Source organism: Xylocopa sonorina, unplaced genomic scaffold (genome assembly GCF_050948175.1).
Source record: "Xylocopa sonorina isolate GNS202 unplaced genomic scaffold, iyXylSono1_principal scaffold0059, whole genome shotgun sequence".
In the NCBI taxonomy this organism is placed as follows: Eukaryota; Metazoa; Arthropoda; class Insecta; order Hymenoptera; family Apidae; genus Xylocopa; species Xylocopa sonorina.
Window position 1 is genome coordinate 537,989 of NW_027490130.1, and position 26,775 is coordinate 564,763.

Sequence of the window (26,775 nt, forward strand, 5' to 3'; positions counted from 1 at the left end):
AAAAGGTAAAGGAAACAAATATTTATGCAAAAGTGAAAGCCAAGTGTGTAGTGTATGAGTAGTACTAATGAAGGAATTGCAGAAAACATATATAGATGAAGGTGGAAATATAGAATTTGAGGGACAGCTTTTAGATGAAATACAAGAGGATGAAGAACAAAGGGAGACAGAGAAAATAGACTTGGCTAAAATATTAAAAAAACTAATTGAGTCATTACAAAAAAAAAAACAGAGGAGAAAAATTTAAAACATATAGCAGATAAGTTTATAATAGAGAAATTTAGGGATGTACGAAGAAGAATGCTCGAGATTCAAGATAGATGCAGATAAACTGGAAATTGAAATAATGAGATTTTTCCTAAGTGAATCATGTCAAAATTGGTATACTTCTAGAGTAATCAACGATAATTCAGAAAATAATTGGGAACATGGAAAGAAAATTTCTTAGAATCCTTTGCAAATAAAGGTTGGAGAACCAGAATACATGCTCACTTATACAGGTATCAAGATGAATCATTATTGGACTATGCGATGAAAAAAGAGACACTCTTGCTAGAAATAAATAAATCTACAGACCAGGATGCTTTAATAGATATAATTATATTAGGATTACCAGAATTTATCAGGAAAAAGATTGATAGAGATTAGATAAATAATATTATAGATTCATTTAATGAAATCAAAAGATGTGAGGATCTAATGTATAAAAAAAACAATATAACAACAAGAAATGGTAAGCTAGATTTTAAAAAGAAGAATTTGGGAAAGAAACCATGCAAACATGTGAATACCTAAATAAAAGTGTAAGATATCATCCTAAGGAGAAATATTGGTTCAAAATAAAAGAAAATGAGAAAGATAAAAATAACAGGTACAATAGGAAGTAACCCAGTGTTAGAAGTAGACTTGAACACAGAAGCAAAAAACGAGTGATCACACCTATTAATCAAGTTGAAGATGCTGCTAGCAAATAAATTAGAAATAAATTGAACATACAATTCAGAATCCCAGATTTCTCTCGTAAATGTAAAATTGGTTAAACAATAAAGAAAAAAGAAGACGTAAACAAAATATTCATAAAAATGATTAATGGTGTAAGAAGTACAAATGACTTAATAACAATAAAAGTAAGAATTTTTTATATCGAAAAAGAGGTGGATGTATTTATTGTAGAAAAAAATGACTTCAAAGAATTTTTAATAGAATTGGATACGATAAAGAAATTCAAATTAATTCAAGGTGAAAACCTAAGTACATCACAAAAGAAAGAAACACATAAGACAAAAATAGAGAAAAAGATAGAACAGATAGACAATACCGAGAATATAAAAGAGGCACAAATAAATATTAATGAACATGTAAAAGAAGAGGAATTCAAAGATCAAGTTGGAAAACGTAGACAACTCAAATAAGACTGAGATAAAAAGACTGATATAAAAATATAATAATGTTTTTACCAGAGATAAGTACGATATAGGAATGGTAAAAGACTACGAAGCTAGGATACACTTATTAATAGACAAATATTGTAGCAAGAGGCAGTACAAATGCACCATAGAAGATAATCAAGAAATAGAAAACCAAGTAACAAAATTGTTGGAGAAAAACTTAATCGAAGAATCATACATCCCCTTTGCTACACCGGTAACACTAGCATACAAGAAAGACGAAAAAAAGAAAGCTAGACTATGTATTGATTTTAGAGATCTAAATAAAATAGTGATACCACAATCACAGCCTTTTCCTCTGATAGATGATTTAATGTCAAAGGTCAAAAATTTTGAATACTTTACAACATTAGATATTAACTCAGTTTTTTGGTCAATCCCTTTACATATAGAAGATAAAAAAAATAGGTTTTGTAACACAAGATGGTCACTATCAATGAACAAGCCTCCCATTTAGTTTGAAAACAGCCCTAGCAATATTTCAAAGAATCAAGCAATATACTCAGAAAACAACCTCAAAGAGTTCTTAGAAAACTATGCAGATGATGTTCTAATTTATTCAAAAACATTTGAAGAACATGTCGGACACATAGAACAGGTTTTAAAAGCACTAATAAAGGAAGGCTTCAGATCGCAATTCACAAAATGTACATTCGTTTCAAAGTCAATGAAATACCTATAATTGAGACATATAATAGGGACATATAATTGAGAACAACACAGTAAGACCAGTAAAGGATAATCTAATATCAATCGAAAATTTTTCGAGACCAAGAACACAAAAGAATGTTAGAGAATTCCTAGAAAAAATAAATTTCTACGATGAATACATCTAGGAAGCGCAATAATGTTAGATCCACTGACTACTCAGAAAAAATGAAAAATTTGTGTGGATGGAAGACTGTGAAAGATTATTCAATAAAATAAAGAAGTTACTATGTTCGAAACCTATATTAGAAATATTCAATAACAACTACCCAACAAAAATCTTTACAGATGCATCAATATTATTGGTGCAATACTGAAACAAGAACAACCAGATAGAAAGGATAGACCAGTGCCATATTTTTAAAAAAAAACTAAATGAAAGCCAGAAAAGAAAAAGGCTATATACCTAGAATGCCTAGCAATAAAAGAAGCCGTAAAATATTGGCAACATTGGCTAATGAAAAAAATATTTACAATATACTCAGACCACAAACCCCTAGAGAACCAGAACATTGGATTTAGAACGGATGAAGAGCTTGGTGATCTCCTATACTACTTATCACAATATCATTTTCAGATAAAATATGTTTCGGGAAAAGATACTACCGAAGTGGATTGTCTAAGCCGAAATCCAGTTCTAGAACCAATCGAAAATATTAAAGAAGTATTAAAAGTAGTTAACTTAATTGAAGTAGATGAAATAAAGATAGATCAGACGAGTAATAAGATGATACAGGAAATGAAAGAAAGAAAAAATAATTCTATCAGAGGACTATAACAGAAAAATGATAAAAAAGATACATAGAGAATGGTGCCACATCGGAATAAAACAAATGCAAAGATAAATTAGTCCATACTATACAGCTAGAAATCTAATGGAAAATATTTAAAAATGTAAGAATTACCAGCTATGCATAAAAAATAAATCCAAAATGGCCCGAAACCGTTTGAGATAATGTCGATAAACACAATCGGTGGTTTCGGTGAAACAAAATTTACACCTTCTGGTAGACCATTTCATAAGATATACTTTCATCCTAACATCAAAAACATACAAAAGTGCAAACGATTTTATAAAGTTGATAAAAATGATAGATTAATAATAGAATCGGAATAAATTGAAATAATCCTCACAGACCAATATCCGGACATCAGTCCGAAAGAGTTCAAAGAATATCTAAGAGTGAAAAATGTAAAACTAATTTTCATAGCAGTAAACGCACTATTTTTGAACGTTCTGAATGAAAGAATGAACCAGACACTACTTAATAAAATATGTAAAATAAACGAAAGTAAAAAGAAAAAAGGCTTGGACAACAATTGTTAGAGAATGCTTAGAAAAGTATAATAAAATTGAACATACAGTAATCGGTTTCGCACCGATATATTTGTTAAACGGTAAAGACATAAGTATTCTACCTCAACAATTAAAAGAGGAAAAAACCAAGGAAAACTGGATCATTATCCTGCAAACCATTAAAATGCCCTTCGAGCAGTGTTTATACACAGTGAAGTAAATGGTAAATATTACGCGTTTCTTTACTGTTTACGATACGTATGCTTCATTTACTACCAAAACCGTAAGTATTATCGCTTTTTTCTACTTTTTATGACCTTCAATGACATCATGTTACAGATCGTTGAACTCGTTTTAAGATGCTCTATCGTAATACGGAAGCAAAAACATACCGATCCATTTAAAAAAATGAAGGTGAGCTTCAAATATCCGATGTACTTTTACTTGCAAAGAAATTATTGTCGCCACCTGATGGCCACCTTCGTACTGTGCAATATTATATCAGAAAATATTTCTGTTTACGCCAGGACGGCTATGTCACCCTTCTTGGCGTTAGTTATTAGAGGCTCTTGCCCGTTTGTGAATAGTCATTAGTCTTAGTTCGGTTCGGAGCAACGATAATTATCTTGAGACCATGGCATTTGTAGTTTTTTCAGTACTAGAGTTTCCATCTCCTCTTATTATGCGAGAAACCCTTCGGTTGATTTACTTCTTTGTCTCATGTATCTCACAGCTGAAGTGTCTCTTAAGGTTATTGCTGACTCCGGTCGTTGATGGAGACATACGGAATTTCCGCGTGCATCACTCAAGGGCAACACGGCGCCTGAGAGCGAGCTCGGTTTAGGGGCGGCCACTTAGTTTAGATTTTGTCCAATAGTATAATTTGGCCGTTTCCCTCACCACACCAAATAGTTTGATTTTTGGACCTATCCGTGTGTCTCAACCCCCACAACGACATAGTTAGAATTGTAATTTTTCCGGAACGCGCTGGGAGACGGCAGAACTGTCTTAGCGCTCCAGCGGTCGAGACGTAAATAATAAAGAGTATTACGGAACCCGGAATCTTAGTTTTGTTCCTTCCACCATCAGGAAGGTAGTCCTTCGATTATTAGAACATAGTTTCTTAGTCGGCACACCGTTGTGCAAAAACGGCCAAGCCCGAACCTTTGGTATTCATTCCGATAACCCGTGGGTAATACCAAACAATTTCGATGAAACTTATAGTTTCGAAGATATCTGAGGTGCTAATGGTTGTATATTTTTCTTTTCAACTTGTTCTCTGGAAAAATTGTATTTTATATCTCTGTGTTTCGATCTCTTCCGACTGTTTGGATTGTTAGCAATACTTATTCATTCATTATTATGTTTATAGATAATGATTGGCTAGTCAATCCTTATATTTATGCTAATTACTACAAACCGATGCTTGCCGCTTCGTATTCCAACAAATAGTACATCGCTTAAATAGTTTAAAAAGGTATCCAGTTGTACCTTTTCTGTCATTTACATCACTACCTCCCCAACCGGAGTCAGTAAAGTCAATCAAAAGATTATTATACCGACCTCTTACATAAGTTAATTTGATATATTTCGTACCTTTTAGATATCTTAATACATACTTCAATTCTTGCCTTAATTCTTTATTATTTTTGTTCGTGTATCTAGTTAAAATATTTACCACGGCATACAAATCAGGCCGCGTACACACCATTATATACATCCAACATCCGATTAAATTTTGACATGATGCTTCAAATTTATCGTTTGAATTTAGAGTTATATAATGTAATTTACTCAAAAAAAGTGTACTTGCAGGTTTTCAATTTCTCTAATACTATTTGTATGTAAGCACTCTGATCTGAGGCGTATGAGTGGAAAAATAACATACCGAATATCGCCCTCAATTTTAATATTAAAGTCAACTATAACAATAACAATAACGATAGTGGTGTTGCTTATTAACGGGAGCTAAAGGTTCTAAACGAACTTCTAGTAGAACATTGCAAGTTGAAACTTACTACGTTGCAAGTTGCACTTACATTGAAATATAGAACTGAGAAGCGCCCGCCCGTTGCATGGAACTGTAGACTATCTCAAAGCTCTAAACGAGCTGAGGCTTCTAAGCGAATCGAGGGTTCTAAACGAACTGACGCGAGGGCGAAAAATGCGTATAGAAAAGGATGAAACAGACAAGGACAAAAAGGAAATTGGTCATAAATAAACGAAAGTTAAGGATATGTCGTACACGACTGGACAACGGTCAGTCGCGACGAAACTATAGAGAAAAACAATTGCTTAGTTGGGAAAATGGACACAAACCAGGGATTAGGGTAGCGTTGAGTTGTGAGAACGCATTGTAATTCGGATTGAAATCATAGCTTAATACCAAGGAAATACTTTGTTTCCTTTAAATCGGTCATATGAAACTTATTCATTAAATAACTTTGAAAGTTTTCCAATGTTTCACTATTGGCCGTTACAATCACAAGATCATCAACGTATAAAACAACATATACAGTGCTGGACAAAAGTATTGGCACAGCATGATTGTTATGATAAAAATGCTTATAACTATGAAACAAATTGTTAAAAAGGAAAAATTTGTTTACACGTTTATTTATTTATTATTCTAGATTATTATTTAACAGAAACAGTAATATAAATAAAGTGATATGCGAAATAATAACAAAAACATATTTATTGAGCGTTTTAAGCATGGACAAAAGTATTGGCACATTATACAAAATTTAGTGTAGTTGTATCTCTCCGAAAAAAATCCGATTGTCACTTGATGGTATAGGTAGGGGATTCCCTGATAGTCATTTTTTCTAACAGTCATCCTTAAGTTCAGTCGATTAGCAACATAGGAAATATAACAAGCAACAATGTCAAGAAGAGGGAAAGAAACTACAAGTGAAGAGAGAAAAATAATATTAAATTTGCACAAAATGCGAAAATCTTATAGTGAAATAGCAAAAAGTGTTAATAGAAGTCGATTCACTATTAGAAGTGTCGTAAAACGATTTGAGAATCAATCAGATTTCAAAAGTAGGAATCGAAGTGGACGTCCCTCAAAGTTAACAGTTAGAGAAAAACGGAAAATTGTAAAGGAAGTGAAAATAAATTGTAAATTAAACTCATCACAACTTAGAGCAAAGTTAAATGAAGAAAATAAAAAAGAAGTAAGTTCGAAAACTATACGGAGAGTGTTAAAAGATGCGGGATATTCTGCGTGTGTCGCAAGAAGGAAACCATACATATCCAAGAAGAATCGGAAGATGAGAAAAGAATTTGCAAAAGAATTTATAAAAAAGGATCCCACATTCTGGAATAACGTATTATTTTCAGATGAAACTAAATTTAATATATTTAAATCAGATGGCAGAGTATTAGTTTGGAGAAAGCCAAATACGGAAATGGATCCACAACATTTACAAGCCACTGTGAAACATGGAGGAGGTGGAGTCATGGTATGGGGTTCCATTGCAGCGTCTGGGGTTGGCGAATTAGTATTCATAGATGAGATTATGGACAAATATGTATATTTAAATATATTAAAGGAAAATTTATTTAAAAGTGCTAATAAATTAAATCTCCCGCGTGATTTTTATTTTCAACAAGACCATGATCCAAAACATACTGCCTATATTGTACGACAATGGATCGTTTACAATACCGCACATACATTAAATACCCCACCCCAGAGTCCAGACATGAATCCCATCGAACATGTTTGGAATGAATTAGAAAAAAAAATTAGAAAATATAATATAACAAACAAAAACCAATTAAAAGCTATTATTTTACAAGAATGGAACAATATAGAGCCGGATTTTACAAAAAAATTGGTAACTTCAATGCCAAAACGATTGAAGGAAGTTATCATGAGGAATGGAGGGCCAACCAAATATTAATTTTTAATTTCTAAGTACTTTCAATCATTTGTGCCAATACTTTTGTCCATGCTTAAAACGCTCAATAAATATGTTTTTGTTATTATTTCGCATATCACTTTATTTATATTACTGTTTCTGTTAAATAATAATCTAGAATAATAAATAAATAAACGTGTAAACAAATTTTTCCTTTTTAACAATTTGTTTCATAGTTATAAGCATTTTTATCATAACAATCATGCTGTGCCAATACTTTTGTCCAGCACTGTATATTTTTCGATATATTTCCGTTTTCCAGAATGTAGATGCAACTAACTATGGCTAAGTTTTTAAAACCTTTTTATTAGAGGCTTTTATCAAATATTTAGTACATTTGCAAACCTGACTAATTTTACTTTTGATCCATTGAGGAACTTTCATATAAATTTCCTCTTTTAATTCACCATTCGAGAATGCACTCTTAACATCCATATGGTGTATTAGTAATTATGGATCTGAAACTCGTGACTCTTCCAACTGGTGAAAAAGATTCATTATAATCTACTAAATATTCTTGGCCAAAACCCCGAGCAACAAGACGGGCCTTGTATTTTACTGGATCTCCAAATTCATTATTCTTAAATAGTGAATACCCATTTACAATCTACTATATTTCGACTCTCGGGTCTGTACTAAAGTCTAAGTTTTATTTATCAAAAGAGAATTTGCCATTGAACTTTATCATCCTTGGTTTCTATTTTGTCAAATGAATTTGGTATCTTATACACAAAATATTTTCCAGAAAACGGCAGGTACGTAGTAGCTCCGCCATTCAAGGACAATCTCAAACAATTGGAGACTCACGACAGACCGCCATGAAACGATTACACTCATTGGAAGGCAAACTGAAGACGCATCGTTAAGGAAAGAATAGATTAGGAAAGAATTACGCAGCCGTAATTCAGGAGTATTTTAACCTCGGTCATCTATCACCTGCTACCGACGACCAACCAGGATACTACCTGCCGCATCATGCCATCATAAAAGAATCTAGCCAAACGACCAAGGTACGTGTTGTCTTCGATGGGTCGGCAAAAACCTCGTCCGGCTTATCTCTGAGGACAGTATAATGATCTTTTGATTGGCTATGCTGACTCTGATTAGGAACCGTAGAAGGCTTCTACGCGACACTTTTACGCGAGCAAAAATAAGTTTTAAAAGATTTTTACGGATTGGACGGATCTTCGTATCTTCGTTTCGAATATGGAAGTGTAAGAAATATAGGATAACAGGGTGCACGAGCGCTCAACGAAGACCGTGTGCATTTCCCTGCGGCATCGCTCCTCTCCGGGGCCTTGCCTAAACATACGAATGGACCATGACGTTGAGGGTGTCCTCGAGGCTAGTACGAATGGCCTAAGAAAGTATTCTTGTACGAACCTTCAGGTCAGACAGAAATAAACTCGCCTAGTAGACATTAAGTCACCTGAATATTTCTATATTAACACACTTTTCTTACAGGAGAGTCATCATCAATCTTCATTACATAAAAAGCAAGAAGAATTACGTAATATTTATCTTACAAAAAATATATCTAACACCCTTTGTACTTATAATGTGTATTCTGGCCCCATAACATTTTTAAACATTATTATTAAACTTAGGAATTATTTTATATATATCATACAAGTATAAAGAAAGAATTAAAGAACAAAGGACTCATTATATATTAAATGTTTGCGATAATGTTAAGTGAAAGTAAGGGGTGCTTTAATAGTTTTGATAAACATTTGGTCATTGTAAACCTGCTACATAAATAAAAAAACAGTATATCTACCTACTGTCAAATATGGAGATGTATCCATAATGGTATAGAGTTACTTTCCTTGGCGTGTAGTTGAAAATTTAAAATCCATACATGGAATAATAAAAGTGGATAAAAATATGTTGACATTTAAAATTAAAACCTGGAAAAGTCAAATCTAAAAATAAATCTCAATGAAGAAATGAATATTGCAACAGGACTAAGCATACAGCGAAGAAAATAAAAAAATTTTTACAAGATTGTGAGATAGAAGTTCTCAAATGGCCACTGCAAAGTGTAGATCTTGATCCTATAGAAAATTTATAGAGTTTATTGGATTCGGAAATACCATTAGAAAAAACCCATAATGAAACAGTGTTTTTAAACAAAATGCGATTAAAATTTCAACAAATTGATTCAAATTCTATTGAGAAACTTGTGGAAAGCATGGCACAAAGATTAGAAGCAGTAATTAATGCAAGAGGCTACAATACTAAATACTAATTCAGTTCATTCTCTGAATATTTATATAGTATCCACTAGATTTTATCCATATAAAATGTTCTGCAATTCTAATCAACAACAATATATTCTGATATATGTTTATGCCATTACATTGTACACCTTTTTAGTAATCAATAGACCTGTCTACTTAATTTTGTCCACGATTGCATTTTTTGTATAAAATCTCTATTTGTTATTAATAAAAACTTTGTGTATTAAACATTGTTTGAATTATTTAATATTAAACAAATGATATTCTTTGCATAATACCTATATATAAACCTAACTAATCAAGTTGATATTAAAAAATATAATCCTTTATTTGTTATAATATAGTAAATTTTTAGTGTTTACAAAAAGTAATTTATTCAAAAATTTAATCACACTTAAATAATAAGAAGACAAAACTATCTAGATAGGATAATTTTTCTATCTTGAATTATTCTATCTTTTGTAGATAAATGATACATGTTTATTTACAACAAAATTACTATAGAAAAACTATGGAGAACTATTGAGAACAGTTTAATTACACATTTGGAAATTTTATACTTTTTAATTGACAAATAGTACAAATTTTTCACTATATAACGTTGAACACAATCGAATATCTTCAGAGCTTTCAGGTCCTTTTTTTAGTGCCTTGAATGTTTTAAAATAGGAAAACACATCTTCACTGTTAATTTCAGTACATTTTTCTACTTTTTCAGTAATTAAATCTAGAATATTGTTAACAATATTATATCCTCATTATATTGCAGATGTTACCAGACTAAATTCACTCTATAACATCGATATTATTGCATTTTCTATTCGATGTTTAAGCAATCTAATTGTTAATTTCTTCAATTATATGAAGTAAAAGTATCCTTCGTGCTTATTTTATTAAATGTTTGTATAACTTTATTGTTAGATTTTCATTGAAAAACAAGTGCAAAATTTAATCATTTATTCTCTTGTAAAAGGAGATGCTGTTTCTTTTCATCAATGCTTTAGGTCATCAGCTCTCTCCCGCTGTTCTTTAAGTTCCTTTATTCAATTCCCTTAGGATAGTGTGAGAGTAAGGAAATCACTTCCAATGCGTTGAATAAAGGAATAACATTATAAAGTTTAAACCTGAAAATTTATTTTATAAATCCATTTCCAACATTTATCATTTCTTTCACTGTTGTATAAAAACTGAGAAGAGCAAATACTTTCTATATGCAGTTATAAATGAAAGCAATGTTAGGAGGAAGAATAATACATTCACATTACAATGCTTAAAAAATCATGATTTCTTACTTTCACTGATTAACATAACTAATAATTTGTGAAGCGCAGTTGCATTTGTACAAATAAATACTATCTAAATGTGATCCTATCCACATTTTTTTAACAAGAATTAATTGTTCATAACAAAAAACTAAAATTTTTCTTTCGATAAGACATTCTAGAATTATTCTCTCATAAAACTTTCTCCAATTAGAAGTTTCCATAAAGGATTCTGCAGCAGCATTATATGCAGAAGTCTCTCCAGATATCTCATTACTAAATACAATGATATGATTCGATAGAATAATTTTGTAAAATAATTAAATGATACTTGCTTTAAAGTTTCCATCCAATTGCAAATATAACTTTACAGCTTTTTTGTAATAAAAGTACAAAATATTGCTACACAATGCTGATATTGTACATCCTTTTTTCAAACTATAAATATTAACTAACTGCTTTTATAGGAAAATACACCTAAAAATGGGTATCTTGCAAATAATGTTTAATTCTACTATTTTGTATTTTGATGTCTTCGATAATCGATTTATCTATAATATCAGTATTCTTTCTAATAATTGCTTATCGCTTTATAATATTTTAAATATTTCTAATTTCTTTAATAGTTAAAATACATTTACTCAATGTGAGTTTCAAGCTAAAGTTTATTTCCACTATTATGGTAATACCATAAAAAGCCATCTGTTTACATTGTTCCAATTAAAAATAATATACAGTTCTAACAGTAAAATATTTGAACCGAGTCAAATACTGTTAATAATATCTGATGCAGTAGTATCTGATTTTGATTAATCAATAATTTAAATGTTATACCACATAAAACATAAAATTTCTGGGAAGATGTTTTTTTCATAATCATTGGAGCAATATTTCTACATTCAATAAATATTAAAAATTTACATACTGATAATTTATAAAATTCAACAAATCTAATAGAATACAAGAAAATTTTTGGAATATTAGCAATTTATATTTTCATTTTCCACTTATCCTAAATACACGTATCAGTGCAATGGATGTACAAGTTGGACAGAAATTTCATGTCTGTTTATTTGATAACTTTTCATAATATACATTAACAAAATTGTACTTACCGTCTGCTTATCCATCAAAAGAACTTTCATACCAGGTCCGCTTTCTTCCGTCATCCGAGTAACGTAAAATTTTAAAGCCGTTATTAAATTCATATTATCTTAATTTCTTTGGCAATTTTTTTATAAATATTAATTACATATTATACATTTAATAATAAAATAATGGATTTAATTGTTAAAATTTATAAGGTACACAATTACTTTGCACAGAAGGCATGCACTTCATAGATAGATACAAACATTACTTTTCGTACAACAAATGTAGAGATTGCGCTTATCTAGAAACTGCTTTTAACTAACCGTCCAATGAAAAATGATGGTACTAGATCGAGTCATTTTCTATTCACCACCGCTGTTCATTAACTCTATTGTAATGTATCATGAGTTAGAGTTAATAATTATGTGACACTGATTGATTTAAAAAAAGAATCAACATTTAATTAATGAATTAACCAAGTGCTAAGAAATATTTACATGACTAAATAAAAATGTATCTCACCTAGCGGTAAAATTCGTAACTGAAGCATAACACTTTCATAGCTGAAAGTGACTTCAACTAAAACACATCTTAATCAATTGTAAATCAAAATCATCAATTCGATTAATTACACGTAATAACCGCGAACGAAATTTCGGCACAACAATCTTTCACATGTTGTCTATTGTTTTAATTTAAATTCAATATCAGTCTCGAATAAACTATTGTATATATAGTATAACTTAAGAAAAACTTTGATCTTTTGCAGCTTCAACAAAACCAACATTTTTATTTTCAAATATTTAAGAATTTCAGTGCAATTAAATTTACCAAAATAAATATTAATATTTAATAATAAAATAGAACACTTGCTTTTTTACGCAGACATTTATATACTTTTGTCGATAGTTCAGTATCTATAGAATCATATACCTAGACAACACAGCGATTGGCGCGCTACAAATCCGGTCACAGATGGCTACGGATCTGTCGACACTCCTTGGAAGTGGCAATGCAGTTTCAATATGGTGTCGACACCATCTTGCCGTGTGTTGTCTGGACATCCATCTCCAAAGTGTCAACTCAAGTCAACTCTATTTTACTAAATATTTGTTAAAACACAGATTGTATGCCAAAACAATACGTTTTTACATTAGTATAGTACTCGACTCTTTTTATTAATATCTCAGAATTTATATTTAATATTTATATCCTTTCTCCTACCACCCTTCCAAACTTGTCGATCGACGGACAAGGCTTTTTCAAACTATAGCCGTTTCTTTGGTCGTTGAATTCAAAAATTATTGTTGTTTCTATCAAATATTAGCATAAGCTGCTGAAGAGTCTTCTACGCCTGTGATAGAAGCTTATAAGCCAACATAAACTTACATTAAGCGGTCGAATTAACTAATTAAGTTTGATTAAATTCACAATTACAGTAAAAATCTACAAAAATAAAATCAACTTTGCAGTTACTACAAAAATTTTTTAAATATTATTTTTAAATGACAAATTCGAATGCAAATTCCTCGCAAATTATCCTCGCGTTTAATGTATGAGTCTGCTTCGTGGATAAGACGCATTCTTTAAGCAATGCTAAGCAACGCCCAGACAACACAGCGATTGGCACGCCAATGGCCACGGGTGGAATACGAATTCTGTGACAGAACTGTGCTAACACAGTGCTCCTACTCAGCTCTCATAGTGACATAGTCTTAGCATTGGGGCGACACTATTATAGCACCGCGATATGGTATAGGGACAACATCATCGTGGCAATAACACTATCGTTACTCAGTATAGTGACACGCGTGGCAGTGGCGTAGGCTGATATTTACAAATGAGGAAGCTGTTTCCATAAAAATTATAAATGAATATTAAAAATGTTTAAACTAAGCAGTTTATTTATTTCGGTCGAAAATAGATACACTGACACGAAAGAAAGATATAAAAACTTCTTTTTATTATTTTCTATAAACTATAACTCAATACAGTGATTTTTTTAGAAAAGTCGTTAATTACTTTATCGTAAAAATACATACACTTATTTTATAAATATTTTTTATTTTATGACTAATATTAAATTAGTCATTTTTATATTAGATTAAGTCATTGGCACGCCCCTGTGCTATATCGCCGTACTTTGATAGTGCCGTGACACGCAGTGTCGCTCCAGTGCTAGCCCTGTGCTGTTACGAGAACTGAGAGGCAGCACGGTGCTAGCACAGTGCTTAGAGTTCCACCCGGTGCCATTGGCGCTACAATCGCTGGTTGTCTGGGTAATTACGTTCAATATTTTCACCTGAAAATTGTGATACGCTAGTAAAGTAAACGTAACTTAATTAGTTCAACATTTTATAAATATATGTATCATTTATTGCATATTAATGTGCTGCCATCGTATTTAACATTCTCTATTGGCACGAATTTTTCTGACGAATTAAAAAAATATATATGGCTCTCTCAGTAACTATAAATGTTGGCAAAGAACTACCAAAACGTCTGTCAGTACTCGTATGTGGATATCTGAACTCTGACGTATTTAATTTGTACGGAAAAACGGGTTCCGTATTAACAAATGTGACACACCTACGCCAATGCAGAAAAAATTTTTGAATGGAACGATGACACGTGTGTCATACTGGTGCTGGCGCGGTGTCATTCACACAGCGTGTTACGCTGGTGAGTACAACGTGCTGGCAACGCGTGTCGGCATTTTAGCTAACGAATACGGTCACAGATGACTACAGATCTGCTGACACTCATCAGAAGTGCCACTATAGTGCCGGTATAGTGTCGCCACCATCTTATTATGTGTTGTCTGGATATATTTTTGTAAGCGCTTCTTTTCCAATTTTTAAGAATTGATTTTAAAAAATTAAAAATAAGTAGTATGTGGAACTCTATTAAAAATATTAAAAATTGCCCAATTGAATTTAACCCAAATTACCTAATTGAATATTTTTAGTAAACGAAATTTCTACTAAGTTTTTTTTCGTGTCAACTGCTGTGTATATACAAATACTTATTACGGTCACTAAAATTTGTTTCTTCAATAAGAATGTTACTTTCCTTTCGTCGCTACAGAACTCCCACCATATTAGTTCAAAGAAATAAGAAAGTAAAGGCAACGTTACCTTCTCCGGCTCGTCTACTTATTGTAAGGTCACGATTTATCCATAGATCACACTTTAAATTGGAAATTATTACTTTTAATAAGAATGTTAAAATATGACTCAGTCTTAAACAGTACTGTAAAAGGCATTCTTATAAAATAACAAAATGTTTTGGTTCCTTTTACTAAATTGTGGTAAGTAAAAGCATACGTAAGAGAAATATATTATTTTTATTTCTTGATAAATATTTATAATTAATTATGTATACACGCACACATACAGATTACAATTTTTAGAAAAACATGAAATTGTTATACACGGAAGCAGTATACAATCTGTCACTTTATCCTATAAAGTTTGACAACAGATTTTATGCCATATCTGTTACGTCAGGTTATATTAGCAGATTAGAGACAGAAATACAACAGACTCTGCTGTCGTAACTTAACGCCAATTTGCCGATGTACTATTTTAGTAAAACTCTAATAAATTAGTAAAACCACATTCAAAAGCTTTTATTTTTATGAATTTATAAAATTTACTGAAGCCTCCTGTCAACGGATAAATATTGTTGAATATTATTTATGTAAAAAAAAGTTAATTCATTTTATTTAATAGCTATATAGTACTTGAATATAATACTATTATTTAGTAACTTTTACAATCTGACAAATTTATATTTAACATTTTACAGTTAACATTGGATATTCATTACGTCTTGCTGCCTATATTTCTTCTGGTGGCCTTCATGGAGAAATTAGATTTGAAAAAGCTACAGAGGCATCTGTAAGAATTCGATATTCGCTTCAAACTACTCTTCAATATCCAGATCAACAATGGCTTTGGTCAGTTACACAATTTCCTATCGACTACACACTTATAGAGAATAGATGCAATAGGCAATATATTGGAGAAAGGTAAGGACTTTCATAGTTTTTTTAGTGAGAATTTCATGTTGAATTTATTAATACCATTTTCATTTAATGTTTCAGCATTATCAACTTGACAGAACTTGTCGGACCGCTTGAGATGCCTGGAAACGAAACAGGATCAGTGGAAATTATAGGTGTCAGTTTAACTGGTGAAAAGGGGCTATGGGGGAAAGGTTTAATATTTCAAGATACATACTCTGATAGAATCATTTGTGCTTCGATAACGGTAATTTTCTAAACACAACATATTTCCTTCATTTTTCAAGTTTAAATTATAATTGTATATATTCAGGTACTTGAAAAGAATGTGGAAAAATTTGCACAAGCACATTTTTATGATACCATAGCAGGAACAATTTGGTTTCGATGGTTAGGTGGCCATGTTGGTGATAATACTACCGATACAATAATTTATGTAGATTTATATCATGTTAATAATAACAAACTTCAGTTTACGAATTACACTGAACATTATTGGAAGATTTATGTAACGGACATTCTTGACATTAGTAAAGGTACAATTTCGTTTAATAAAGCATACATTGAATTCATAATATAATACTTTATAGCGTATCATTCAAATGGTTTTATTTATTTATCATTCAGATAAATCAAGTTGCAACATTTTACAAACTGTTTTTGATCCTGATAATGCGGGTAGTGGAACAGCGATTGGTGATGTTGATTCACGTTTAGGCAAAGTACAAGTAGCTGTAAATCATCATAAAAGATATAAAACTTTATATAGAGATACAAAGTTGTCTTTGCTACCTGCTGATTTACTTGGACCTCATCGTCAGTTATATTTAGTTATATTTCATCCAACACATGATGATTCTTTTCTAGTATGCAGCAAAATTAATCACAAAAAACCTATATTCGCCAAGTAGGTAAAATATATTTTACAAACTATAACACTTTTCTTGTAAATTAACATTGATTTCTTAAAATAACTATTTCATATTATCAAATTACCAGTTAGTCAAAAATATATCTTTTTTCTTTTCGTTTCCACCTATTTAAATTCATTTTGCTTTGCATCTGGATTGTTTAGATCTTTAATCAATTCCCATGGCATCAAAGGAGAAGTATCCCTAACTCAAGTAACTCCATTCCATCCTACATGGGTTAATATATCATTGACACCAATCAACGATTTAGAAACAAGATTACGTTATGCTACTAAAATAAAATCATATAGAATTCATGAACTACCTCCGGATCCAGCAGAAATTTCAAACGATACTGTCAAAGTATGTAGAACAACTAAAGAAATATTTAATCCCAATAATATCAATGTAACAACTGTACCACCAGCAGGTAAGCTATTTAGAATATCAGTTTAATTTTATTTGTTTTTTTAACATAAGTATAAAAGTATCATATAAATTAGGATATGGAACTCAAGATCAATACGCTATCGGTGATCTTTCTGGAAAACTCCAAGGTCGTAAAGAAGGATCATATCATAATGATATTTTATCAGGAAGTGCAAAACTTAATGGAATTTATTGGGATACATATCTTCCACTTTCAGGATTGCATAGTATAGTCCATCGAAGTCTTGTTCTCCACAAGTAACATTTTATTCATATTTTCTTTATTTACATTTTTTACCTACATAATTAGTTTAAAATATATTCCTGAAAAATATGGGATTACTTCTTGTTAGGTATAATGAAAGCGATAATAAGAATATCATACCGTGGATCTGTGGTACTTTGAATCTCTATTTACCAGATAATACTGGACAAGTATCCATGCTAACCGGACAAGTAATATATAGGTATCCTATTGTTGGAAAAATCATTTTCCGTCAACCAAAAGATGATCCTCAGATGGATACTACTATCATAGTTGAAAATTTGATTCACGCGGATGGTAATGCTTTAAATAATTCAGAATATCACAGGTATGTTATACCTAAAAATGTAATAATAGTTAAATAAAAATTTTATAATAGTTTATTTGATCCCCAATTTTTAGGTGGATGATTCATGATAATCCACCAGGTAAAGATTATTATAACTGGACAAGTAGATGTTTAAGTACAGGCAAACCTTACAATCCATACAAAGTACAGTAATGATTAAAATTAAATTATTCATACTTTGTTTGCATTTACGATGGTGTCACTCTTTCTAAATGCTAACATATTTTTTTATATTAACAATGAATAAAAATTTAGGTAGAATGGAATTCGAATTATACTGAATATTGTTCAATATCAGAGATATCATTATGTCGTGTTGGTGATTTGACAAGACATGGTACAATTAATATTGCTGGAAAAAAGCTGGATGGGGCTTTAATAAGTCGAAAGTTTTTCACGGATACAATGTTAGCTTTATCAGGTCCTAATAGTATACTGGGAAGAAGTCTGGTGATATATGATGATCATGGACCTCGTGCAAGAGGAGAAAGGCTAGCATGTTCAATGTAATTCAAGAGAAAAGAGAATTTATTTCTATTAATAACATGCATTATTGCATGTATTGTCAACATAATTACATTAATTTTTTAATACAGAATTAGTCAAACATACCGCCGTAAAGCTGTAGTAAGAGATTGGTTTGGAAATGGACAAACTATTTCTCTAAGAGGGAAATTAGAATTTATACAGCAAAATGAATATGATGTTACAAATGTAGAACTAAATCTTGACGACCTCGGTGGAATAATGCGTGGATATCACATACATATGACTCCAATAGAACAAGATTTAGAATTTCCGTGTGAAAGTACATCTTTATACGGATATTGGAATCCATTAAATGTTAACATAAATAATGTACCTCTTCCGGGTGAGGGGACAAATGATCAATATGAAATGGGAAATCTTAGTGGAAAATTTGGTACTTTAGAGAATAGAAGAAAGTATACGAGGACTTTTAATGACACAATGCTTACTTTATTTGGACCAACAAGTATATTAGGCCGAAGTGTTGTGATTCACAAAAAAGACAAAAATTTTAGGTAATTATATCCATATTAATATTACAATACTGATATAACTATGTATCTTCTAATGGTTTCAATTATATCTTGTTTTTCTTTAAAGATGGGCTTGCGCGACTATAGAAAGAGGATATTCTCCATCCGAAGCTGTAGAACTGAGAGCAATTGCTTCTTTCCATCATCCCCAAGGTTTCGCATATGGCTACATAAGAATGGTATTGTAAAAATAAAAAATATTAAAATATAAGAAATATTATATTTGTGAGATTAATAATTACAGACACAACTTATTCATCATGATGGAAGTCAAAGTGATACAATAATTGAAGTAAAATTACGCCATCCTGGAAAAAATGATCGTAATATTGTGAGTAAATACTAGATTAATAGCTTAAGAAAACTTTATAATAAATTTAAAGATTCATTGAAGGTATCTTAATATAGACGAGAGACCACAATTGGGCAATATATGTAAATCCTATAGGAGTAGATGCAGCTGTTAAAGTAAAAGATACTAGATGTGTAGCTGGTGGATATATGTGGAATCCTTATTTTACCCAATTGGCTAGTCCTTTAAATGTAGGATTAATCTTTTGATACTATTTTTAGTATACCAATTCTTTCATTTAATATTTTTCTTTCCTTTTTTTCCTTCATAAAAATAATTTTGTTTTTCTAGGATGATTTATATAGACGAGAATGTGGTCCCGATTTACCACTTAGATGTTATGTAGGAGATATATCAGGACGATTAGGTCCCATTGATATAGGATTGAAAAGGCAAGTTTTCTCAGATTCAAATTTACCTCTTGCAAGGCCAGTGTCTGCAATGGGTAGATCTATCGTTATTTTTGACAAAAATTTTGGAAGTAATAGATTTGCATGTGCTAATATTGAACCAGATAATGATATTGTGAAGTATGCAAATATAAGAAAACCACCACGGTTTGTGATGTAAGTACACAACATGATATACATATTCTCTATTATCTTTTTATAGCTTTTCAAATAAAATATTTTATGATTCCTTCCTACAGGGCACAATTTTTAGAGGATGTGAGAAAAATTATGGGTATCCCAGATTGGATGTTATCTATTGATAACAGAAAAACTAAAATTTTACATAACGAGGCATGCATTCAATTTTTATTACACTTTAAAGGTAATTAAAGAAATGTATGCTTTGAAAAGTTTATTGAATAATTACAATAATTATTCTATAATTGTACATATAGGCCCAATTACTGCCAAGTTAGAACAAGATTTTAATAAACTTATATCAACTGGACGATTAGATACACCCAGTTTATACATTCCAGGATATGTTTTTACAAAGCGAAAGGCAATTTTAAATTACCGTCAATGTGGAAGTCGAGAACCAAACGATAAAAGTAATAGTTTATATTTTTTAAAATTGAATTCAAATTTTTTATTGAAAAATAAACAAATACTAACATTTTTTTGCAGGCTTTAATCTTGTACTTCGAAATATATCTCCATTAGTGTGTTCAAAATTTATTTTAATTGTTACCTTGTGTATTATTATTATATTAATTTAATAAGTCTCACTTGTGCATAATAAATGTTTTTTTAAATAATTGCAAGCGATTTGTGTATGTGTGCGTGCATAATGTTATTATATAGTTTAGATTCCTGATTAATTATAAATAATCAGCAACTCGAGACCAGTCAGCCGCTCCCGTGCATTTCATGAGTTCCTTACAGTTAACTTAAAATAATTTTGTTCATGTAGAGATGTAATTTTGTTCGTTATTACCGAAAAATTGAACTCATTTTTACTGGAAGTAATTTCTTTGTCGTATTCCGACAGAAGGCAGAGTCCAATCCGCGGTCGCGAATGTTCTTAAGATAAAAATCTTAAAATAAATCTCAACGGACATCTTCCTGGTCGTTTCTTCTTCCAGCTTACCAGGCAAATCCCATGAAATAGAGGGAAGGGAGGGGAGAGGGAGAAAGGTCCTAATAGCGCGTATTTTACACCTTTCGCAATTACTATCATCGCAATGGTCAGTGCCGCTTTCCTCGCACGGGTGGTGATCAGCGAGCTAAAACTAATAAAAAGGAGGAGGGGGTCGAGCCTTATGACGTCACCACGTCACAATATATAAGTAATATTTTATTTTATACATATTTTTATTTTATGAGGAGTTGAAAAAAATGATCAATAACTATAAATATTGGAAAACAACTATCAAAATGTCCATCAATACTTTTTTTTTATTAAAGAAAAATGATACATTTTGGTCCCCATGGCTCTAGCCCTATCAAGGGCTATAGGCCTTTTTTACTCTCTGCTTGTATGCACTTTTAAGCTTACATTATTTCCTATTTCTATATTTAGACTTATTACTATTACTATTCATTGCACTTATTCTACTTATTTTTAGTTAGTTTTTTTTTGTACTTTTGGTATTTTTAATTTTCTAAAGTATAAGTGTGTTTGTACTGTTGGTGTGTGTTCTTATCACCTACTATGCTTTGGAGTTTCAGTCTTATGAAGGGATTAACTTATACTACTATCTTACCTAATTTTATCTATCTTACTTATACATTGTTTAATCTTGTTATTGTCTTCTATTTCTGGTGGATGTGTATTTTCATGACTATGTGTCTGTGTTCTGTGGTTTTGTTTTATATTTTCAAGTTACTTTTTCTTAGATAGTCTGTGATGATGTTAAGTGCCGGTATGTTTTGTGCTAGTACCAATGGCTCTACCCTGTTTACTCCTTTGAAACCTTTCCTTCTAGTTTTTCCATCATGTTTTTTCACTCTTTTTAATGTAGTGGACATTGTCATAGCAGGTGGTTTAGATCCTCTTTTGGGTGGTCACAGGAGCATTTATTATCTTTTATAATCCCTATTCGACTAAGGGATTCTGCAAGGTTATAATGATTAGTCCTATATCTAGATACCCAGGTTATATGTTGTCTTAAGAGATGTATACTATGGAACTATGGCTGATTTGGATGCTGTTTGGTGCCTCTCTAGCTGCACTGTCTACCATTTCGTTACCCTCAATGCCTAGGTGGAATGGTAGCCTGTATATTTGTATAAAGCCTATATTTCTGAACCCGTAGTATTTGTGGATAAGCGTTTTGATTTTAGTTTTGAAGCGTTTTGAGTTTGTCTTGGGGTCATTGTTATTGAGAGCCTGTACTGTACTGAGTGGGTCTATCCAGATTATCTAATGTTGTGTCGGGTTTTGGGTTGCTAGATTGATGACCATTATGATAGCTGTTGTTTCCACTGTGTAAATAGAAGCTTCTTTGTTTAGGCTTAAGGTTATGTGTGTATTCAGTTGAGGGCAGATGCAAGCTACTCCAGTAGAGATTGCCTGCTCGCTTTTTGAACCATCTATATATATGTGGGTGTATGATTGGAGTGTTGTTCTGATGATATTGCTGAATTCGAGATTCGGTGCCATAGAATTTTGCATTTTTATTCCTATTTCCGTGTTCACTATTATCCTTGTAAGTGGAATTACGTATTCTGCTTTATAAACTGATAGCTTGGGATGATACTCCAGTTCTGTTACCAAAGGTCTTACCTTATCCCAGCAGACCTTTGTCAGGGTTTTTTTTGTGTTGTGTCTTGGAATATCAATAGGATTGTCTCCATGTTTGCTCATGTATTTTCTTATTTGTCCTTCTACAGGGTTTGATCTATTGCTGAGGATTTTCAATGTGTATTTGCTCATTAAGTGTGCAACTCTATCCTTTATTTTAGGTATTTTTGCTTCTGCCAGAGCAACATTATTTGGTGTTGATTTTTTCAAACCTAGTACCAGTTTTAGTTTAGTTTTCGATTTCCCTATTGCATTTGTTAATTTCTTGGTGACTGGAAAGCACCATGAGCAGCAGTATTCGATTCTTGATCTTATTAGTGCTTTGTACAAGTGTAGTAAAGTTAGTGGGTCACAGCCCCATCAGGTACCTCGAAGTAGTCTGATAATGTTTGTGACCTTGCATAAGACGGTCCTCAGGTGACGTATGTGGTGTTAAAAGTATAGTCGATTATCTATATATATATACCTACAAATTTTGCTATTTTTTTGTTGGGGACTTTTTCTCTGCCAATGTAGAATAGTATGGATTGTGGTTGGGCTGTATATTTGCTAAACACTACAATTTCTGGTTTTTTAGCTAAGAGTTCCAGATTCCATATTGAGTTCTGATTATAAGAGTTCCATATTGTGTGAGGATAGTAGCATCTCCTAATCCTTCTTCTATATTGGCTGTATATAGGTTAAAAAGGAGGGGACTGAGAAGTTCTCCTTGGGAGACCCCTTTGTGTATTGTTCTGTAGTCCTTTTTCTGCGAGATGGATTGTCCTTTTATTTCAACTGTTCTATCCTGCATCTAATTTGAAATGAAATATAGTATATTGGTTGTGACGCCTATTTTAATCAGTTTCTTTATCAGGGTGGAGGTATTCACATTCTCGAAGGCACTTTTAATATCCAGGAATGCTACTATATTGTATTGGTTATTTTCTGTTGCTTGTTGTGCTTGTAGTATGATCCTCCCTATGTTGAAGCATGATCTTCTCTTTCTAAATCCTGTTTGAGATTTATTCATTTTTTCATTGTGTTCGCACCACCAATTGAGTCTATGTTTTATTAGCCCGTCCAACAGTTTGCATAGGTAAAAAGTTAATGTGATCGGTCTGAAGTCCTTTCTATTACTCTTTAGAATGAGTAACACTTGCAATTGTTTCCAGCTATTTGGGATTCTGTGTGGAGTATATTTCATTTAGGATATCCAGTAGAATTAGCCTAATCTTGACGTCCATGTATTTTAGCATTGTGTATTCTATTCCATCTGGTCCTGGGGCTGATTTGGATTTTGTCTTATCTATGGCCATAGTTATGCTCTAGGAGACTGAAAGGATTGTCCAGAAAACTATCTGTTAGGACATTTTCTTCAATTTAGTATTTGTCGCTCACCCAGGGGGAGGAGGCATAATTTGTTTATACAATCATTTACCGCTCTTTCCTATTTGCTGGCATTGGTATGTGCACTTTGTTTATTTACCCATTTGGACTTGAATATGCTGATTTTTCTCCATGTGTAGCTTATATTTGTATGTAAGTTTAGTGTGGATACAAAATCTCTAAATGCCTGCTTTTTCTTGTTTTGTAGTATTTTCCTGATGATGGCACATTGTTTTTTATAGTTTTCTCAGTCTTTAAAATGTCATGAGTGCTTCCATTTAAGTAGGCTTGTCTTTTGTAGATGAGTTGCCCTAGCACATTTGTCATCCATGGAGTAGTGCCTTGTTCTTCTCTGTTGTCTTTATTTTTAATATTTTTCGGTTTTGGTGATATAGCCATTATAGTGCAGTCTCTCACGTTCTGTACCAGTGTGTTGTATTGCTCTTCAGTAGTTTGTTTTGAAAATTCCTCTGAGAGGAAGTATTCCCACTTTTGTTCTAGTAGGGTACTATATAGTTCCCAGTTTGTTCTTTTGGTGGATATTTTATTGAATACTCTTGTTTGCTTATTTTTCTTAGTTTGAATTACTATGTCTAATGGATAGTGGTCTGAGCCCAGAGAGTCTGCTTGTTGCTTGGCATTTATGAGGTGTGATATGCTCATTGTGGACAAAGCAAGGTCGAGGTTATTATCTGAATGCGTGTGTGTACCTTCTTTTGTTTTAGTATCTATGTTTGTAGATAATTAAATTATTCTATTCTATTATTCTATGTAGGTTGATTCCCGAATAGTCTGTTATGTTGCAGTTTCATTCTATATGCTTGGCATTGAAGTCCCCTGTTATCAAAATGTTTGTGTACTTGCAAAGCTTCTTAATAAATTCATCCCATGTTTTATACCTTAGTATGTGGTCTGGTGGTCTGTAGCAGCCAGCTATAATAAGAAGCTGAGGTAGACTTGTTATTTTGACTATTATGGTATTTGTTTCTGTGTCCTGAAGATGATTGTCTAATATATTGTATTTTATATTGTTTCTAAGCAGGAGGGCAATACCCCCTCCTCTGACAGAAACTCTATCACTGCGTACTGTTTTAAATCCATTTATGTGTAGTGGTTGTTCAGGTTTGAGCCAAGTTTTTGTGATTATAAATATATCAGTTGTATTTGCCAGAAGTTTGATTTTTGATATTTTGTTATTTATGCTTCTACAGTTCCAAAGAATAATTTTTAATTTGTTGTCCATATTATTTATTTTTTAATTTTGGCTTGTATTGCCCGATGTTGAGGTTGGTACTGCTGGATTTTTTTCTTGAAGGGAGCTAATAGCTTCTTTGCTTGTTTCGCTTGCCCTTTTGGGTGTTCTGCTGTTTATCTTGTTATTTTGTGTTACATATGTGGCTTTTTGTAGTTTAAGACTAATTTGAGTTGGCGTTCTGCTCAGCTTCCTCATTTGCCTTTGCTTGTGGTTGGGGCTTCCTGTCCACCCATCTTTTTCATGTTTAATATTTTTTGAGGGTTGACATTTCTTAGGGCTGGATAGTTTTCCCTAGTAAATTCGAGTATTGGACTTGTGCCTGTTTTCTTGTGTGTTTGTTGATATATTCTTCTAACTTCCCAGATGTTTATATTTTAGTGCCATAATAGATTGTATTTCTTTTTCTCTAATAATGATTGGACATTTAGAATTCATGGTCTTATAACTCTCTTTGCAGTGCAAACAATTTCCCTGCAAAGCCTTGGTGCACTCTGTTGCGTTATGAGTATTCTCTCTCTGTCCACATTCTCTACAAATTTTTGGGCTCCTACAGCTTATGGCTGTATGTCCAAATTTGTAGCAGTTGAAACATATCCTTATAGGTTCAATGTATGCTTCTACTCTAATGTTTTATAACCCATAAATTTTGATTGAATTTAGCAGGGTCATTTCTTAGAAACTAAGGACTACCGAATTGCTTGGAACCCATTCAGGCTTGCCAGTCTCCTGGTTCAGGATTTTCCTATTTAGCCTTCTGGCAAACTTAATTGGACACAGTGATTCTGTATACCTTATAATGTCCTCCAGTGTATTCCGTATCATAACCCTTGATGATACCTTTTCTTTTCCTTCTATAATTTGGTATAAATGCCTGTATACCATTCTTACCTAGGATATCTTTCTAGAGAAACTCGTTTGTTTTTTCCCCAGATTTAAATTTTACTTCTGTATGATTCTTGCTGCAGGGTCCTCTGCAGGGTCCCACATTTTGCTTCACTTATGATTTTTGCCATGGCCAACAGAAATTGGTTTCTGGATTGTACCTTTTTGGTATTCTGGCATTTAATTACCATATATGCTGATCCCGTATGGGTTATCGGATATGATTGGAGATCTGCATTGTTTGAAATCTGCTTGGATTGTTTCTCCTCCATTGGTCTCTTTTTTTCAGTTTTTTGATTGAATATCGAGCTCTCCAATTCCGTGCTCATTCTCTTTTTTTCAGGGCTCCTTCTTGCTTGAAACCATTTTTCTGGTTTGTAACCATGGTCCATGCTGTTTCTCCTGGGAAAACCTCCAGTCTCAGTGCAGAGGTTAGCTGTTGCTCCTACGCTTTGTATTTTGTTTCTCTGCTTGCTGGTAAAATGAAATATCTTCTTAGCCTTTAGAAAACCAGTACGATATATTTGTTTAGCACCCCACTCATTACAATTTTCTTTTTTTCAAAATTCACAGCGCGACTACGTAGCAACATAGCGAAATCGACAGCGAAGTCGACTATAAAATTACATTATACAGTAGCGAAGCTTTCTGTCGGCAACTTTGATGTTGGTGTCCCAAAAAATTGAGTGGGCATGC

General features: G+C 32.1%; 3 protein-coding genes across 4 annotated transcripts in view; 1 reads left to right on the forward strand and 2 right to left on the reverse strand.

Moving 5' to 3' along the window:
- LOC143432210 (vacuolar protein sorting-associated protein 45-like) overlaps positions 1-12,232 on the reverse strand; it is a 38,878-nt gene extending 26,646 nt beyond the window's left edge. The window contains exon 1 of the mRNA XM_076908972.1: positions 12,006-12,232. Within this exon, the coding sequence (XP_076765087.1) occupies positions 12,006-12,098 (93 nt within the window). The 5' untranslated portion in view covers positions 12,099-12,232. The remainder of the gene's footprint in view (positions 1-12,005) is intronic.
- Positions 1-26,775, reverse strand: part of LOC143432211 (protein krasavietz-like) — a 215,391-nt gene that overhangs the window by 146,657 nt on the left and 41,959 nt on the right. Inside the window, exon 8 of one of the 2 annotated variants that reach the window (XM_076908974.1) lies at positions 21,319-21,332. The exons of the other annotated variant lie outside the window; for it this stretch is intronic. The gene's annotated coding sequence lies outside the window, so the exon portion shown is untranslated. Of the gene's footprint in view, positions 1-21,318; positions 21,333-26,775 lie in introns of those variants that run through there. 2 annotated transcript variants of the gene reach the window in all.
- LOC143432228 (uncharacterized) lies at positions 15,246-20,547 on the forward strand. Its single transcript, XM_076908999.1, has 18 exons — positions 15,246-15,292; positions 15,793-16,015; positions 16,091-16,256; positions 16,323-16,545; positions 16,637-16,916; positions 17,085-17,350; positions 17,424-17,607; positions 17,703-17,942; positions 18,017-18,107; positions 18,219-18,469; positions 18,560-19,006; positions 19,092-19,203; positions 19,269-19,355; positions 19,433-19,567; positions 19,668-19,942; positions 20,026-20,150; positions 20,224-20,379; positions 20,456-20,547. The coding sequence occupies exons 1-18, from the start codon at positions 15,265-15,267 to the stop codon at positions 20,545-20,547; spliced, it is 3,381 nt and encodes a 1,126-aa protein (XP_076765114.1). The 5' UTR covers positions 15,246-15,264.

Coding starts and splice junctions, on each gene's coding strand:
- LOC143432228 (XM_076908999.1), top strand. CDS start 15,265: ATGTTTTGGTTCCTTTTACTAAATTGTG. Junction 19,356..19,432: donor GAAAAAATGATCGTAATATT/GTGAGTAAATAC, acceptor ATCTTAATATAG/ACGAGAGACCACAATTGGGC. Junction 20,380..20,455: donor TCGAGAACCAAACGATAAAA/GTAATAGTTTAT, acceptor ATTTTTTTGCAG/GCTTTAATCTTGTACTTCGA.